This window comes from Danio rerio, chromosome 12 (genome assembly GCF_052040795.2).
Source record: "Danio rerio strain M-AB ecotype USA chromosome 12, GRCz13ab, whole genome shotgun sequence".
Classification (NCBI taxonomy): Eukaryota; Metazoa; Chordata; class Actinopteri; order Cypriniformes; family Danionidae; genus Danio; species Danio rerio.
In genome coordinates this window covers 25,133,973-25,154,195 of record NC_141032.1, presented here as the reverse complement: position 1 = coordinate 25,154,195, position 20,223 = coordinate 25,133,973, and the positions used below count along the sequence as shown (strand labels likewise).

General features: G+C 35.2%; 1 protein-coding gene across 6 annotated transcripts in view; it reads right to left on the bottom strand.

Annotated features, from left to right (window-relative positions):
- afap1 (actin filament associated protein 1) overlaps positions 1 to 20,223 on the bottom strand; it is a 95,546-nt gene that overhangs the window by 20,090 nt on the left and 55,233 nt on the right. For 4 of the 6 annotated variants that reach the window (XM_087276264.1, XM_087276266.1, XM_087276263.1 and 1 more), the window contains exons 4-8: positions 14,325 to 14,433; positions 13,961 to 14,172; positions 12,626 to 12,805; positions 3,751 to 3,843; positions 2,971 to 3,046 (exon numbers count right to left, since the gene is read on the bottom strand). In XM_087276264.1, the coding sequence (XP_087132390.1) occupies positions 2,971 to 3,046; positions 3,751 to 3,843; positions 12,626 to 12,805; positions 13,961 to 14,172; positions 14,325 to 14,433 (670 nt within the window). Of the gene's footprint in view, positions 1 to 2,970; positions 3,047 to 3,750; positions 3,844 to 8,597; positions 8,845 to 12,625; positions 12,806 to 13,960; positions 14,173 to 14,324; positions 14,434 to 20,223 lie in introns of those variants that run through there. The other 2 variants (XM_087276268.1, XM_087276267.1) reach the window with 2 other exon arrangements.

Here is a 20,223-nt window from a genome sequence, read left to right as displayed (position 1 = left end):
TATTTCGGCTACAGTAAAAGCAGTTTTGAATTTTTTTAAAAACCATTTTAAGGTCAAAATTATTATCCCCTTTAAGCTTTATTTTTCGATGTTCTACAGAACAAAAAATCAATATACAATAACTTGCCTTATTACCCTAACCTGCCTAGTGAACCTAATTAACCTAGTTAAGCTTTTAAATGTCACTTTAAGCTGTATAGAAGTGTCTTGAAAAATATCTAGTCAAATATTATTTATTGTCATCATGGCAAAGATAAAATAAATCAGTTATTAGAAATAAGTTAATAAAATTATTATTTTTAGAAATGTGGCGACGTAGTGGTGCAGTAGGTAGAGCTGTCGCCTCACAGCAAGAAGGTCGTTGGGTCGCTCGTTCGAACCTCGGCTCAGATGGCGTTTCTGTGAGGAGTTTGCAGGTTCTCCCTGTGCTCGCGTGGGCTAAATTGTCCATAGTGTATGAGTGTGTGGATGTTTCCCAGAGATGGGTTGTGGCTGGAAAGGCATCCGCTGTGTAAAAACCTGCTGGATAAGTTTGCGGTTCATTCCGCTGTGGTGACCCCGGATTAATAAAGGTACAATGCTGACAAGAAAATGAATGAATGTTTAAAAATATGTTGAAAAAATCTTCTCTCTATTAAACAGAAATTGGGGGGGAAATAAACAGGGGGGGTAATAATTCTGACTCTAACTTTATATCCATACATTGAGGTCAGTAAAGTAAAAAGCAGCACATAAGTTACTGTGGCTTGTTACTGTGATGCTGCACTATCAATCATGTGAGCTTGCAGATTCAAAAGTTTTGGATTCCACTCAAATTAGGCAATTCTTCACCAACCAGTCTGAGGCAAGTCTGAATTGTGAAAAAAAAAAATTTTCCACAGACCTGAAACAGATGTCCCGAAAAGCTCAATCCCAGATTGAGACTGTGGTGTAAATACTAGATAAATAATCCTATTAGATTATTTAAGAAGGGTCTCATTGCCTTGACTTTGGCATTGTTGGAACAATGGAACCTTTCAAGTCAAATAAAATTCACTTTAATGGAATTCAATTTATTAGTGTCCTTTTTTCCAAGCATTGTTGCTTATGTTGTTTTACCAACCTTTTTCTCGAGTTCAGGCTAAACAATCACTCCATGAATTAAAATAATACATAAATACACATTTTTGTCGTAAAATAAAGCAATTCTGGAACATAAATGACAGAATTCCAAGTACAATTTAGTTTTAAAATATTAAAATGTTAATTATTAAATCAAACTGTCACTCAAACTCTACTAAAAACATAACATATATAAATACTTGAAAACAATTATATATGTATCAGTCAAATCAAATCATATATTTCATATTGCAATAGAGCTGCACGATTCTGGCTAAAATGAGAATCCCGATTTTTTTAGCTTAAAATAAAGATCACGATTCTTTCACGATTCTGTAGATGTAAAATGAAGCTTAACATGAGATTATTGTTTTTTCTCAAACATATGGTAAAACAACAATATTATGTATAGTTCTACTGGTTTCTATAAATAATTATATTCTACTTATAATAATTCTGATGTTGAATTATGTTTTAGATAAAGGCCTATGCTTGCAATCTGTCATTGACAACATTATAAGACCATTTAATTCACTGGTAAAATCAACATTATATAGGCTAGTGTAGTTATACTGATACTGTAAACATTTATTTTCACAACTGTATGTTCCCTATGAAAGAAAACTTAGTCATAACTGTAAAATGCGATAGGATTATTTATATGATATGCACGCTTACAGTTTCATTTTCACTGCTAAGTGCTGTTCATACTTTGCGCGCGGCTTTCAAACGATCACTCTATGCCACAAACGGATTATTATTTACAACTTTATTACCTGTTACTCACAGCATATGAGGGTTCTGTTCACTAAAGTAGACTCGTGCGCGTCTGTCATTAAGTGGGACGCACGCCTGCACAGTCAGCAGCTCACGTCATGTGTGATTTCCCGGCAGTGAATACATCATTATATGAAGACAAAAATGACATTTTAGGGTGAATTATACCTTATGAATAGCGTATGTGACTCTTTTAACATCATTTGGAGGTGTCAATGTCGCTGAGCAATGTGTGTGAAAGACTCGTGCAGCCGCCTTTGCTTGTCCCCTGAACTTGCAATTATTATTGGCAGAATCGTAAAAAATGCTGGATTAAGATCGTCTAGGGGTCAAATCGAGATCGCGATCTTTTTTCGATTAATTGTGCAGCTCTATATTGTAGTAATTTAAAAATTCAAGATTCATCTTTTAGTCAAATCTGTTTCAGCCAATGCTTGCCAGCTAATTATAATAATGTGTATGCTAGTATGTATTTTTATATGTAGAGTTGAAGTTAGAATTATTAGCCCCTCTTTGAACTTTTTTTTTTATATTTCCCAAATGATGTTTAACAGAGCAAGGAAACTTTAACAGTATGCCAGATAATATTTATTTCTTCTGGAGAAAGTCTTATTTGTTTTATTTCGGCTAGAATAAAAGCAGTTTTAATTTTTTTAATAACAATTTTAAGGTCAAAATCATTAGCCCCTTTAAGAAATTTTTTTTTTCGATACCTAAAACAAACAATCATTATACAATAACTTGCCTAATTACCCTAACCTGCATAATTAACCTAGATTAACCTTTACATGTCATTTTAAGCTGTATAGAAGTGTCTTGAAAAATATCTAGTCAAATATTATTTACTGTTATTAGAAATGAGTTATTAAAACTATTGTGTTTAGAAATGTGTTGAAAAAATCTCTCCATTAAACAGAAATTGGGAAAAAAATAAACAGGGGGCTAATATTTCTGACTTCAACCATATATGTGCTAAATTTTGATTTACTACATTGAAAAAGCATACACACACACACATGCATTTTCCTTTTATCACCTTTTACTCAGTGACCTCCAGCGTTCCAAACAAAAAAAGTCAACATGAGGACTCACCTGGATCTTTGCCATCTGAGATGCCGTTTTCATGGCAGGGCTCTCCATCTGAACTGGGCCGATCGCAGGACAGCTTCTGCAAAACAAGAATAATGTTTCAGATATCCATAGCCGTTTTAAAGAAAACACATTTCATGAGGAAAGTGCACACACTGAACTCCAAAAACAATAGTGTTCGGCATTCGTTCCTAAATTTATTGTCAAATTGTTTATAGACAGACACATTAAATACATACACACAAAGACTATGGGATATAAACCCCACAGGCTTAGACCTCGACAGTCTACCCAAACAAAACTCAAAGAGCATCTGTTTTGCATTAAGTGTGAATAATTAGACTAGGCTCATGCATGCTGTGCCAGTTTAAGAGGTTTGACATTAAACCCCATGAGATATATCTTAAAACACACGCATAAACAAGTGCAACACGCACACGCTGCAAAAATAATGTCACAGCTTACCAGTACTAAAGAATGTGTTCTTAAAAAGATAAGATCACATTTCCCGTCACACCTACAGTATTTAACCTGGCACACATCCGTGGCACGATGGAATTTGGTATATGCATATGCAGCTTTTATAGCCCTCCATGCCCTGGCAGAGCCACTGTACAGGAGTACAGAGAGGAGGCGCCGGTATTGAGGAGTGGTGAAGCTGGCAAGCATGCAAACCGCCACACAAACCTGCATGTAGGTAGACCTGCGTATCGTCTGGAGGCATGGTAAATACACACACACACACAGAAAGTATTATCCATAAATATAATTATGAAATTGCACCTTTTCCAGCTCTGCCTTGTGAACAGTGGATCCAGAGCCAGCTCCGTCGCAATCCACCACTCCATTTCCATTCGAGCAGACTTCTTTCATCACCTTTAAGAAACCACAGAACAGAAAGTTAAAGTGCAAAATAAAAGGCAGAAACTCGATATTCCATATTGAAATCTAATGAAATGGCTTGTTCTATTTAAAATAAAGAGCAGAAATCCTCATGTGATTATTGTATAAAATTATGAACAATCACACAAATTTAAAAATATCTTAATTATGTATAGCCAGGTTACCATACGTCTTTATCTGGCATGTACAGTCTATCTGGGATGTACATTGTAAAAAATATCTGTTAATTAACAGTTTCCGTGTTTTGTGTGTACCATATATTTATGATTATGTATTGCATTATAGGACCTTGATCTCTGCTCTGTCCACTTTTGATGTAGAAAATTCAACTCTGCAGTTGAAAAAAGTGACTCTGCAGGTTTCATCAAATCAAACTAAAGACTTTTTAAGACCCTTAAGACCATTGTAAATTAAATTTTAGACTTATGCAGGGCTAAACACTAACGATTATTTCCAATGGCCCAATGGAATTTAGTTTTTTTTTTTTTTAGCTTGCCTCAAAAAATAAAATAAAAATAAAAATTAGCAACATACAAAACAAGAAAACTCTAGTTGTATACACTTTTCAACATAATTCTTTTTGTATTATTTATTTATTGTGGAGACAATTACATAAATTAAAGTATATATTTGTTGGCTTTTGGTCTAAACTGATAGAGTAACTTCTATTCAACCTATACGTTTCTGTTACAACCTTAAGTTTCATGGCTATTTATAAATATTATGTCTACTCGCCCTTTCTTCTGTAAAGAGATTTTGTATTAATGGAAGATAACGTTAAGGGATATTTTGCTCTGTTATTATCATGAGGAACTGTTTTTGGTTTTCTTTCCCTGATTTTTTTAAGATGGATTGTTGGTGATTAGATGGATGTCTGCCCGATTGGGTAGCTTCACTTGGACAGAAAAAAATTAAGAGCTGTTTAAAATGATTTAAGACATACAGCGCTATATTTCAGTGAATTTAAGACTTTTTAAGGCCTAACATTTTTGGAATTTTAAAACATTTTAAGACTTTTTAAGACTCTGCGGACACCCTGTTGTAGTTTAAGACAAGACATTGTTAAGGAGCTTGTAAAATAACAGAAAATATTGGCAACTTATTAACAGGGTTTTGCAGCACAATATACATCAACCCAGAGAATATATTACTTCAGACAATTAAAAATGTTTATAAATGTCACAATTATTCAAGTTTAAAAGTTGTTGGAAGAAAGATCAAGGTCCCAAAACGTAATTCAAAAGCCTAAATAAATGAAAAAGAAAAACATAAATCACAAAAAAAAAATACAGAAAACTGTCAAGTTACAGTTTTTTTACAGTGTAGCTGCAAAATACAGGAAGACTGCACTCATAAAGATAAATTAATCTCATATATGATTTCAACGTCAACAATTATAAATAGAAAACAATAAAAACAAATAAACTAGTCTAGAGAAATATTATTTTACAGACTTAGAGCAAGTGTTTAGGGCCAATATGATTTTTATATTATTAAATAAAGATAGACAATTTTTTAATAAAGGAACAAATAAAGTAGACTACATTAATATTATATATATTTTATGGTTTTACGATTTTATAATTTTAATTATATAGTTAACTGTAAATAATTAGTTATAACTAATTGCAACACTGTTCTCATCTTCCATGAGTGTGTAATGTTGAATGGTTTATTCGATGAAAGTTTTCTTGTTGACTAATATACTACTATTTGTAATGCTTGATCTAACAGTTCTCATGTACTGTAAAACATGTATTTCCAATTTTAAAAAATGCATGTGCAATTGAACCAGAACAATTCCATCTCTAATTTAAACTATAAAACATTACATGCACACAGAGAAACTCCCAAACTGCTACAATATGCTTTTCAGATTATAAATTGCTAATATTTTATCACTTTTCCGAGACTTACACATTTTTTCCAGGCACAGTTAATTGTAATTATATTTCCAGTGAGAACCCAGCAAATATCAATCTAACTCTGTTTTTGCTCCCAATCAAACATGCCACAAACTCTCTGGCACCTCCACGTTCTGCCATGCACATGCGCTCAAATAGATCCTGCACGTCACATGCAGTTGGAAGTGCAGCTGGAAGGCTGTTTCATGCGTCATTGCTCTCGTGGCTGTGTCTATGTGCTGTGCAGTGGCTCAGTGTGAATGAGATATCCAGAGATTTACAGACTGCACAGACTGCTTGTCGCCATATATGAGCGTGACCTCAAATTACCTGGGGGTTACATCCAAAAAAACATGACCAGTGATACTGACTGAGTGAACTAGATGGATACAGAGTCACAAAGAGAAGCTCACTTTAACGCCTTCACAAATTGCCCACATGCCATAAAATAAAGTATAACCAAATATCCTTGTCACTGAGCTCTTCTGAGCACCGTAACTTGACGCAGCACGTTGAGGTTTGGCTACCAGTTTCCATAAATGGGCTCATGGGAAAATTGCAGGCTGTGGCCTTACTCTTTGGCTTTGACTGCAACAAAGTGGGTTTCTGGGATACGCTCAGTCTAAAAATCTTTTGTGCTGTGCTAATGTGGCCTCATTAGCATTGATGTTTTCATAGAAGAGTTAATATGGAGAACTACTTTGTAAAATAAAACCAAAAAGTCAGAGTTAAAGGTCAAACAAACTGTAAATGTTTAAACTTTGAGCTGCAATGGAAAACCACCACAATAGTGAAGAGAAGCAAAGCCAATGACAGTTTCCATTTTACATTTAAATCTCATATGATTAATGGGATGTTACACCTAAAAAGGTATTTATTGATAAGCTGAGAAATCGCTTTTTTTCTTACTATTTTAAAACAAGGCTGCATGGTGACACAGTGGGTAGCATGTTCGCCTCACAGCAAGAAGGTCGATGTTTCAAGCTTTTGCTGGGTCAGTTGGCATTTCTGTGTGGAGTTTGCATGTTCTCCCTGTGTTCACGTGGGTTTCCTCCAGGTGCTCCAGTTTCCCCGCCAATTCCAAAGATGTGGTACAGGTGAATTGGGTAGACTAAATTTCTAGTAGTGTAAGTGTGTGAATGAGTGTGTATGGATGTTTCTCAGTGATGGGTTGCAGCTGGAAGGGCATCCGCTGCATAAAACATATGCTGAATAAGTTGGCGGTTCATTCTGCTGTGGCAACCCCAGATTAATAAAAGCCAAAGAAATTTTTTTTTTTTCATAAGAAATAGAATGAATGAAAGAATGAATTTTAAAACATATCTTCACACAAATGTTTATGAGCTGCTGGAAGAGTGTAGTTTTAATGGTATTTGATACCTCATGCTGTATGAGAAACAAAAAAAAACTCAATGCATTTCTCAATGCAGGTGTCTGTGGTCCGTCTCTGACTTGGTAGGTGCAGAGAATAGTGTCAAACAGCTGTGAGTGTATTAGGGCTGTGCAATTAATTGAAAATCAGATTTCGATTTCAGCTTCTAATGATTATGAAAAACCATTATTTGAGATAAACAATTATTGCATCATGCTTATATATGTGTGTGTGTGTGTGAGCGGCGCGCACACAGAGTCAGAAGCATGCGGTCAGTATTCGTTCTCATTCGCACACTGAGACGAGCAGAGCGCACACATCTAAAGTCATCTTAACGTGAGCACTTTAATGGTCAAATAGGTGTCAGAACACAATGTCTAGTGGTTTTTCATATTAACCCTTATTTGTGTAATAAACACACGAGTTGAGAATCAATAGACATGTGAAAGCGAAACCATTAAAGTGACAGCGCAATATTATTGCTACCGCCTGTTTTTATCATTAATCAAACAAAATGAGAAAATCCCTCACTGCTCTTGACTAAAGTACTTTTGTAGCTAAAGTGCTTTTCTTACAGTGAAGATGCTTAAAGCACAGTTTGTTTCATATTTTTGTTATATTGCATTTATTTCTCTTTCCTTTGCAGGGTGGAAAATAACTGTATATATGCAGTCAGGCACGTGCACACATAGGGCTCAACCTGTGCAGTGCACATGCCCATTTTAGTCTTGAAGAGAAAGTGCCCTTCCAAAGTGATCTGAAGTACCCTAGCGACACCCATCCCGGTCTTCAGTTTTCCCGCGACATATGCCACCAACCCCCCTGAATCCTTAAAATTTATTACTCTGTTAAACATCATTTGGGAAATATTTATTTTTAAAAAATTCTCAGGAGCGCTAATAATTTTGACTTCAACTGATAATCATTTTGAACAACCGTGATTAAATTTATGACCAAAATAATCGTGATTATGATTTTTCCCAAAATCGAGCAGCCCTAGTGTGTATAGACCATCCTGTTGCAAAATGCTGCGAAAATCCTACACGATGGTAATGGTTTAAGTGAGGTGTCTGTACTGCACTTCAATAATGCAACTAAAATCGGCATACCTCACATGTCTTAATTCGATTTCTCTGTTTAATTTGATTATGACCCTAATCAAATAAATTAATCAAAAATCGATGTTTACATGGTAGACTCTTAATCAGAGTATTGTCTTAAACATACTAAGATCAGATTATTGGTGTTATAAATTAACAGCAACTTTTCTCTACTCCTGTATAGACAATTACACAATTTCGCACAAGCCAAGACTTATCTCATTTGCAAAAAAAATCAGCCCAACAGAAAGCATATAATTCACAACAATAAAAAAAGTCAATATATGGTAGTCACGTTCATTCGTACAAACAAAAACATATACTAGAAGACATAAAGACTCCATATCTTACCATTCTGCCCCAGGGAGGAGGAGCGTCAGATGACAAAAAAGAGAGAAGAAAAATAAACGGAGGGAAGAAGAAGAAAGACAGGAGGTGGAATTTCCCCAGGCCTGTCCAAAAGATCAGAACAGAAGAGCTACATGGAGAGTACTAACTGAACAAAAGAAGACTGGAAGAGATAGACGGAGAGAACAAAGAGGAAAATAGTGCAGAGGAGAGATACGACACTAAAAAGCATTAACAAAAATGAATCATGGAAAACAACAAGCCAACATTTTCCATAAATAAATCATTAGTAAACTGGATAAAGCATTAAGGGACCACAGACGCCTCTGGGCTTCAATAATATTCCTCGATTTGGTTTGAAGACATAAAGTATTCCATGAAAGTCTCCTTATCTGCGTTTTATTTCCTTTTTTTAATACTGCATCCAATTGTTCCCATATAAAACAGCTTATTTCCACTTTTTAAAACTGATGAAGCAGAGCAAAACTCACCACTTTCTCTAGCAATCTCATCTTGTAAATATTCAAGAGTTATTAATAACTGGGTTATTAGTGATCTAATGCCTTCACTTATCTACAAAAGACTTTTGAGCACTTTACACACACATAAACTGAAAAACTGCTGTTTTTCATATAGAGTACATCTTTAAATTAAATTAAGTGAAAAATGATAGTTTCCAATTATAACCTGCTTTATTCAGTAGTATTTTTACTTTAAACTAGCAGATTTGATTTAATGTGGTTATATGGAAAAAGGTATTGTTTATGTGCTATTCAGTTTACGTATTTCTAATGCGAGTTTGGTAACCATCATCTCGTGTGACATTTATAGCAACATACGTGTATTGAAATCACCAGCTGATGGTTTACCTTGTTATTGAAAAGTCTATTGTTATATTTTTATTTATTATAGTACTGTACAATATATTTATCCAAAGTAAAATTTTACCTGAAATATTAATTTTAAGTTGAACCAAAGCAATTCAATTAATTAATGGTTATAAAAACAACATTTTACCTTTGATTGAATGTACTTTTAAAAATTAATAAAAAATATTAATTAATAATATTTTGATTAATATGAAATAATTTTATTTTTTTTCAAACAAGTCAAAACTATCATTTGAGACAAATGTATTAATCAAGCTTTAACGTATTAAAGTAATTTTTTTTGAGTTGGTCCAAAGCAAAAATATAACGATCAAATGTTTCTATAATAAAATTTTAAGTTGTACCAAAATAAAAAATAATAATAAAAAATTTTAAAATATATAATATAATTTATAATAGGCGAAGCAGTGTCGCAGTAGGTAGTGCTGTTGCCTCACAGCAAGAAGGTCGCTGGTTCGAACCTTGGCTCAGTTGGCGTTTCTGTGAGGATGTTCTCTGTGCATGTTCTCCCTGCATTCGCGTGGGTTTCCTCCGGGTGCTCCGGTTTCGCCCACAGTCCAAAGACATGCAGCATTGTCCCTAGTGTATGAGTGTGTGTGTGTGTGAATGTGTGTGTGGATGTTTCCCAGAGATGGGTTGCGGCTGGAAGGGCATCTGCTGCGTAAAAACTTGCTGGATAAGTTGGCGGTTCATTCCGCTGTGGCGACCCCAGAGTAATAAAGGGACTAAACCGATAAGAAAATGAATCAATGAATAATTTATAATAAAAGTGTCTTAATAGCAAGCAATATTTTTACTCTGTGTGAATGTAATTTTATTTCTTGACCACAATAAATGTATTCAATTTAGATTATTTTAAATGTTTTGATCCAAGTTTGAACTAAAGTTAAAGTATACTTTGAAAAAATACCGTATTTTTAAAAGTTTGTTCAAAGTATTTTTTTTCAATGTAGACACTCTGTGCCTTTTTTAAATGTCTATGGATTGACCAATCAGATCAAATATCAGTTTCATTAATATTATTAATTATAGGTAGTAAAATATAAAAAAATAACTAAATGAACTAGACTAGTGAAATGTTTCATCACCCTTTCAAAACTCCAAGATTAGAAAAAAAATATTACCAAATGCCACACATGAAACAGTTTATACAAATTTGGTCAATCAAGTTTTGTTTGCTTGTTTCAACTTTAATAACTTTTATAAAAGTGGAAATAAATGGTCTTAAACGGAAGCTGGAGAAATACAGTAACATTAAACAGCGAAATATTTGTTAGAGTAATATTCAGTTTAATAATTTACCAGTTTATTAATGATCTAGACTAAATGTTAGAGCAAATGTGTTTCTTCATATTAAGATGGAGTCCTTAAACACCCTCTAGTTGTTGGGTGTACAGTGTGTGCGTGAATGAAACACAATACAACAAAGCCCTCCGAGCCAGGGTGGTTTCTGTTTATCCCAAGCCCAAATCAATTACTTCAGTATGTTTTCACTATACACGACACCTGACCAAACAGTGCAGAGCTATGTACGCTGCCTTCCTAAATAGCAATTACGGCTGTTGTTGCTTTCCAGAGCTGTATATTTGAACAGTCTGTGCAATCCACACCCACTTGAAGGTGCTGTATAGCTTGCCGCATGTGCCTTCCTGCCCACAAATCAATAAACAGAAGCCCATTGCCACACGGAAACATGGTACTGGTTCAGAAAGTCTTATTGCTTTTGTCTTTATAAATGGGATGGTTACAACGAATGATGTCTTTATAAACAGAACAACCAAAAGAGTGATGGACAGCAATGAGGGAACTGTGATTTCCATCAATTGTCCATTGACTGCAGCTGGTTTTGATCATCTTTGTGAAGTGTAAGTTTTTAGAATATTAACTCAAAGATTCATCACATATGAGCCCAGAAACTTTCACTAGCACTATTGCTAAAGGGATAGTTTATGCAATATTGACATTTCTACATTAATTTACTCAGTCTTCATTAGTTTAAAAACTGTTTGAGTGATTTTTTTTCCTGTTGAGAAAAAAATAAAGATATACTGTATGTGTGTTGGGAAAAGCAGCCATTGACTTCCATAGTATTTTTTTGTTCCTTCTATTGATGTCAATGGCTGTTTTTTCCTCAACATTCTTTAGAATTTCTTGTTTTTGGTACAGAAGAAAGAATAGATCATTAATCTTTTCATGCTTCATTAATATTTACAACACTCAACACTTCATGAGTGTTGGACTTAGAATATAACTTTCTTTAACCAGATGGCTTTTTAAGTTGTTGTTGTTTTTTTAATAACACTACTAGAATCATATTGCAGAATTTTTTTATGTTTTTCAAAAAACGAAATGTCTTATTTTGGTTTAAAAAATAAGTTTTATGTACATAAAGAGGGGAGGTGTGAACCTACACTGGTCTATATCTCGGTGCATCACGGTGCATTGATGATGCTTTCCATATACAGTTTTATATTTTCTTCACAGCACAACAATTCTTGTATTAAAGTGTATAAATATATTTATGTTTACATATTATTTGTAATACAACTTTGTCCTTTAATACACACAGTCAGATATATGAACTGTACCTGTAAAAACTCAACTACTGTATGTGCACCAAAGAAACAATTAATTTTGACACAGCTAATTAAAAGCATATGAAATGCAAGCAAACCATCTGTTTTCTATGTTTTATATTCCTTTATTGACTCTAAAAAAACCCTTTGTAATCTTTGAGTCAGGAACATTCTGAGAAAAAATTTTTAGATTTTATTTTTTGCAATCTCACCCATCCCTTGGGTGGATATAAACATCTAAATAGTAGATTGCACATCTTGTGCAAAGCAAAATAATATGCTCAGTGCTGAATTTAGTATGTAAAGACCAAACTGTTTTAAACCCTACACACCCAATTGAGCACAAACAGAGAACAGCTAGACCCGATGATTACTGTTGCTTTGTTTAACTTTGCTGAATCTACAAACATACCGATGTGGTTTACTTGAAAAACATGCTTATCAACAGTTGATTTTTAATAAATTACTCCATATTTTCATCATTGAACACAATCCGGTGAATTAAAATGCCAATCACTTAACACTGCACTGAGGGATACCACTGTTTGAATTATGCTCTGCTTACCTTTAGCCATTGTTCGGCCTGTTCTTTGCTCTGTACAGCAAGCACTAGAGCATCAGCTCCCTGATGAACGATCTTCAGTTCATGCTTCTTTTTCTTGCCATCTTTGGGGATGTGTGTGATACTGCAGCCGGACAGAAGGAGCTCCATCTGTGGAGTCTGGTCTTTAGAGGACTTGTAGCACTAAAGGAAATAAAAACATGAGATGGTGGAGAGTGAGATGTGCATCAGTGGATAAACTGTGTGTGAAACATACTCAAGCAAACAATGTATATGTAAATCATACAATGTAAACCATACTTGTCAACATTGGGAAGTGAAAATAAGGGATATGGCCACCATAATAAGGGATTTTATGCCATTTCTTGACTGTATAACTTACACATTCTGATTAAAGAGCAAAGAATGAATGATTTATTTAGATTTTTTTGTTTGATTACAGTAAATAACAGAGGTGTCACTTTAAAAATGAACACATCTAACGTTATAATGAAGGCACTCAATTGCTTACCTATTTTTCATGCTCATTTAGGACGAAATTAGTTGTGTTTGAAAAAAAAACCCCACCAAGATCGATATTTTTAGATATTATTATTATTAATTATGTGTATGTTTAAACACGCACCCAAAACCCAGACTTTTGCTCCGCTTCAAATCGCGAGTACAGAATCTGTTTAGGAAAGAGCATCTATTTATCACTATTGTGCTCATTTAGGACGAAATTAGTTTTGTTTGAAAAAATAAAACCACCAAGATCGACATTTTTAGATATTATTATTATTAATTATGTGTATGTTTAAACACGCACCCAAAACCCAGACTTTTGCTCCGCTTCAAATCGCGAGTACAGAATCTGTTTAGGAAAGAGCGTCTATTTATCACTATTGAGCTCATCAGCTGAAAGTCATGCACTGCTATATGACTGTTTTGAGGAATGCACATGAAGGGGATACAGCACCATTAATGAAAAAGAAAGGGAATCCTGCGTCTTTATATTTATTTCATAGTGTTTTCATGCTTAAACAAAGCGAAAGCACAGAACAGACTCATATTTAGGAGAAAGGAGCGGCCCTTGGTGGTTCGGCAGAGGCTCAGCTCTTTAATGTTTATTTGCCACCCTTCAGAGAAAGACAGAAAATACAGGAGAAATACGAGAAAATACCTTTACGGGATGATAACGGGATAGAACTGTAAAATACGGGAGAATCCCAGGAAAAACGGGAGGGTTGACAGGTATGATACATACTAATGTCACAAGACATTAGAATGTGACTTCACATTGCACCCTTCTATGGGGCAAACTACATCAGTCATGTCTGTGAGTGTGTGCATGCTCACCAACAGTTTGTTGTCCTTTATGACACATAGAAGTTTGGTCCACTGACCAAAGCGTTTCTTTCGCAACAGGAATGCGCAGATACGTGCATCTTTTACCAAATCCATGGAGGCCTCCTCAGATGGCCACTGGTGACGCATCTTCTGACCCTTCCCATCCTCCTCTTCCTCATCATATGACTCATACGAACTGCTCATGGCGTCCGAGTCATAATCTGAGAATACAGATGGGACTCTTATTAGGTTTCACTGAAATGAATACAAAAATGATCTGGTATTCTTAGGTCACAGATGGTGTTACATTACTGACATAGCTCTAAAATGTGCCAGGCATCTTAATAGTGTAATGTGGAAAAACGGTTCGTACTAGAGGTGATGTACTCTGGTGCTTTCCCAGGACCCAGTGGAACCGCTTCCTCATAATAACCCTCAGGAAGAGAGGAGCTCGGTAAAGGAGGAGGCCCATTGTCTGGAGGCTTTAGAAAGAGAGATGGAGAGAGAAATTGGTCAGCTTGAACATTTAGCACCTCATTGAATTATACACATACAGTTGAAGTCAGAATTATTAGCCCCCCTGAATATTTTTTCCTCAATTTCTGTTTAACAGAGAGCAGATTTTTTTTAACACATTTCTAAACATGATAGTTTTAACAACTCTTTTTTAATATCTGATTTATTTTATCTTTGCCATGATGTCAGTAAATAATATTTGACTAGATATTTTTCAAGACACTTCTATGCATCTTAAAGTGACATTTAAAGGCTTAACTAGGTTAATTAATTTAACTAGGCAGGTTATGCCTAGTTCACACTAGAGGATTTTGAGCCTGATTTGAGCCTGATTTGGAAGTTAACGAGCTCGCCGACCGATCGGGCTGTGATCGGGAAGAAATCTGCGGGTGCTCGGCGCTCGCCGCTCTTTATGTGTGAACTACTGAGCAACGCATCAACGAGGCTCGCTGACGCGTCGCCGACACCTCGCAGACGGAAATCCAACATTCAGCATGCTAAATATTCCAGAGCAGTCGGCCGACTCAACCCCACGTGTGGTCAGATGTAGTAACGAGCTGCCGCCAATGAGAGAGCAGATCAGCATGAGCTGAATGGCTGTGTGTTCAGGAGCTCAGCAGAAACATCTGTGATTGGTCAGAATGGGCATCGGTGCACTCGCTTCATTCTGCGTTAGCACAGACATGAGTGTAGGCTATATTATCAGTGGAACTAGAATTCTGTAACTATTAGAATTACCATACTGCTCATTCTGATCGTTCTCATATGAAACGCCATATTGTCACAACATATTCACATTCAAAGCTATTATTGAGATATTAAAATTAAGCTTTGAATGTCTGGCATCATATTTAATGACACCATTACCCTAAAATATAATATTTTTTTGGTAATGCAGCCTATAAATATGTAGTTAAGATACTAAAACACTTAAAGGCTTGGCTTTCATTTTCACTTTCAAACAGGAACTATTTAACAGCACAGAATATGCAGTTTTGAACGATATCTGAAGTAAATTGATGTTTTTGCCATCAGAAAGTTTTGTTTATGTTAGCAGGAAGTTGCCAGGCAAGAAAATGCACACATATTTAAAGTCACAGCGAAAAGTATCAGACATGCATGCAGTCATTTTGACCAATATGATAATTTAAGGCAGAAATGTTCAGTTCTTTACTGTTTTGTAATAAAAAAAATAACAATGTCAGAAAGAAATACACTGATAGTTAGAAAACGGCAGGGTGTTATAAATATGTTAGTTTTATTTCAAAGAGTTATAAAATTACAAAAATTAAAAACTCTCTGTGTATCTATCGACTCGAACCTTGCAGATGAGTGATTAATCCGCTCATAAATCAGCTGATTTGACGATGTTTTTAAATGCTTTCTCCAAAGCTTGAAACGCTGTCAGTGATGTAATCCGCACACAAGCAGCCAATAGTGTTCAGCTTTTTCTGACGACTCCTCCCTTAAATTTTCATTGGCTGTGGTTTGGTAGCTTGAATGAGCTGATGGGGAATGAGATGTTGTCAGATCATGTAGTGTGTGACCCCCCTCTTGTGGATCGTTCACGGAGTGTTGCGTAGTGTGAACACCACAGAGATCAAAAGACACAAAGTCAAGTCTTGTAGTGTGAACAGCACAGCGATCTGCTGATGTTTAAAATCCTGTAGTGTGAACTAGGCTTTAGGGTAATTAGGCAAGTTATTGTATAACAGTGGTTTGTTCTGTAGACTATCGAAAAAATGTAGTTTAAAGGGGCTAATAATTTTGACCTTGAAATGTTTTTTGAAAAATTAAAAACTGCTTATATTCTAGCCAAAATAAAACAAATAAGACTTTCTCCAGAAGAAAAAATATTATCAGACATACTGTGAAAATTTCCTTGCTCTGTTAAACATCATTCAGTAAATATTAAAAAAGGAAAAAAAATTAAAGGGGGGGGCTAATAATTCTGACTTTATCTGTATATATTCATTCATTCATTCATTCATTCATTCATTTTCTTTTAAGATTAGTCCATTGATTAATCTAAGACTGTCACAGCAGAATGAACCGCCAACTTATCCAGCATATGTTTTACGCAGCAGATGCCCTTCAGCTGCAACCCATCTCTGGGAAACATCCATACACACTCATTCACACACATACACTACGGAAGATTTTTTTAGCATACCCGTCTTTGGACTGTGGCGGAAACTGAAGCACCCAGAGGAAACCCACGCAAATGCAAGGAGAACATGCAAACACCACACAGAAACATCAACTGAACCAGCCGAGGCTCAAACCAACAACCTTCTTGCTGTGAGGCGACAGCACTACCTACTACGCCACTGCGTCAGCCTGAACTGTATTTATCTCCTTTAAAATATTTTTATTCTCGCCTATGTATTTGAAAAGGAAACATCTTTCTTTTATCATTTTACAACCTGTGTGGTAAAGTTACTTTTGGGTATTATCTGAACATATTTCAGTTTTAACAGATTTTACATTAAATATAACCAGGCTAATGTTCTTTTGTGCTGACCATCATTATGGATCAGATAACTTTAATAAACATTCCAATAATGCTACTGGAAGAACATTTATTTATTGCTTAGAGAACCTTGCCCAAATGTTTTAAGAACATTCCCTACACTGAAAAAAATTATTCAAAGATGATTGCTTGGATTTACTACATTTTTTACGTTAAGTGGTTGTAAACAATTTATTTGGACTGAATTTAAACAAACAAATTAAGTTAAACATTATTAAACTTGATTTGTTTATTTAAATTCAACACAAATATATTGTTTGCAACAGTTTTGCATGCAACTCTTTTTTCAGTGTATTAAATGGACCTCTAACGTCATAATTGGGTACAAACCAACCAAAGGCCTACAGTATCAACATCTGTGGCAAGAGTCAGAAGGGAATGTTAATAAACAAACCTGTCAGGAATAAAAAAACTTGTATCTATGCTAAAAGAGCAGCTGGTCACGATGAGTACAAGAAAAGAGAAGGAAGAAAGTGAACATACAACACAAACAAATCAAAAAACGGATACTAGATGCTAAACAGAAAGCATAGTGAACTGCAGATTAGAAAGATGAGATTTATACGACTGGCCAGCAAGTTCTGGAAAAATACTTCAGGGCTATTTGTGTTTTTTTTTATTCCCATCTGGAGGCATACCAGTAGAAGTGTGGGCACCTTCCCTAACATAAGTCACTTGGCCAAATTTCTCAGTCTGCGTTTAAACAAAAACAACTGTTGTAAATAAAGCTAATACCTGACAGTCTATCACTTCTTTAATGAGTTCTGTAACAAAATCTAGAGTTCTGTCTACACAGGCAGCATTTTATGTCATCACAGACACACACCTGGCGCCAAGACTATACTGAAAAGTGTGTGGCATAATTAAGGTAATTTCTTTTGACTAAATTGCTAGAACTGCATGCCTACTTTGTGGAAGGAAATCCTAGAATGCACTACAATGAGGTCAGAGGGGAAAAAAATTATGCTGGCAGTAAGATAAATGTTAAAATAACTATAATACATTTATCTTTATATAAAAAAAATAACAACAGAAAAAGTTTAAAGTGCAAAAGTATGTTTAAAACAATCAAATTATCATAATACATTACATTACATAATACATTACATATGATGTGCATGTTAAAATGAATTGACAACTGTATATCATTATACTAAATATTATTACAGAATTTACCTTTGCTAATTGTTTTCTAATTGCAACTCAGTGCTTCCCACACATAGACTTTACTTGGGTGAGCCACCCAAGTATATTTACGGCCGCCCAAGTATATTTTAAGACTTTTTTTTTCACCAATATTATCATCCTTTTACACTTTTTTGTATCCGCCTAAGATAACCAAACATCCACGTTCGATTAACCAGTGGAAAATCTTTTCTCGCTTCATTTCATACTGCTCATGTGCACAAGAACTGTCAACAACACTTCCCCAGACAGTCTTATGTGCACTGCAAAGACCCAAAGAGATGAATCATTTTGAGGCTTAAAAATGCATCTGGCCCGTGTTTCTAAATCTCCTAAAAAGTCCAGGAATGGGTCAGTTGGCATTTCTGTGTGGAGTTTGCATGTTCTCCCGGTTTGCGTGGGTGCTCTGGTTTCCCCCACAGTCCAAAGACATGTGGTATACTGTAGATGAATTGAATAAACTAAATTGGTCGTAGTGTTTGTGTGTGAATACAAGAGTGTATGGGTGTTTCCCACTGTTGGGTTGTGGCTTTCATTCCGCTGTGGTGACCCCTGATTAATAAAGGCAGAAAAGAAAATGAATGAATGATCACTATTATATTCTAATTATTAATTAATTATTAATAAATATCCATTTTAGAGACATTGTCTGTTTTTATTTACTTTTTCTGTCATTTATTTCTCATTTGCAGTATATGTTATTCATTAGATGATGATATATTACACATTTAATACATATCCAAAATACTTTGTCAATCCATTACTAAATGTCATGCCAATAAAGCAACCTGAACTAGAGAAAAGAGAGAATGCGAGAGAGGGTGCAGCTATGTGCAGATGGCTCCTAAATAGCATAAAAATAAGAAAAATAGTGGTTTCCTTTTCATTTTAAGTCTTTTTTTTTTACTTTAACCTATTAAAAAACTAACGGTGTGAAACAGTATGATAATGAATAAAAGTATTGTTAAAAATCACATAACTTTTTGTGTCACATGTAGTTAACCATTTATGTGCCATGGGTAAAGGATGTTTCAATCAGGTTACCACCGCAAATATAGTTCAAACCTGTGGGAAGCACCGGTTCAATTGATCACATTCTTTCGCAGTGTATTAATGTTAACACAAAAAAACTAAAAACATTTGTGCATTCGTATATAATATATGTATAGAACCACCAGAACCTCATTAGTGTGTGAATGGGAATGTTTGAAAGAAAAAGAGAAAGAGCGATTGTGTGTATATGAGTGCAAATGAGCATGCATACGTGAGTTACAACGTGTTTAAGACCCTCTGATTTGAGTACTGGTTAGTTGGGCCCCGCTGGCAACACATGTGACAACCTGGTGTTGTCATAACGACACAGGCTCTCCAGAGCCTCCCTCATTTCCCAGGCTGCATGCAAACAATTATGGTTGATGACAAACTCGTATAAACGCTTTTCATTTTCCTTCCCACCCCCCCTCCAGCACATGGAAAGTCTGTCTTTATTTCTTTTTCTTACATTTTGGTTCACAGAGAGCGCCTTACTTTTCCATCGCTTTTCAGGTGGGGGAATTACAGCACATTTCATGAGACCAAAGGACCAATGATCAAGGTTGCCACCTGGCACACTTTACTACCATGGTAACCTCAATATGGTAAAATATCATAACATGGAGCATGAACAGCTGTTTACATTGAAAACACTGAATGAGAACAGCTCATGGAAAGTTAAAACGGATAAGGAACAATATAAAATACGTCTCGCTTATGCTCAGTGCTGCACTCTATTTTCCTTTTAGAAATGAGCTGTGATAAGACTTCTATGTTCAAATATTACCAAAAAAATGCTCTTTAGACTGTTGATGTTGGCTAGAGAAGCATGGCCTTTGTTAACATGGCCTAAATTCGCTCATTTCCTCCTTTAGTATATTAGCGAGCAAAAAAAAAAACTGCATCAAAAGGATGTTATGTTGGAGTGAATTCTGCATTGAGTTTGTGTTGCTGCTGCTGGTTCCTGAGGATTTTTGTTTAAATGTGTAATGTAAACTACAACAGA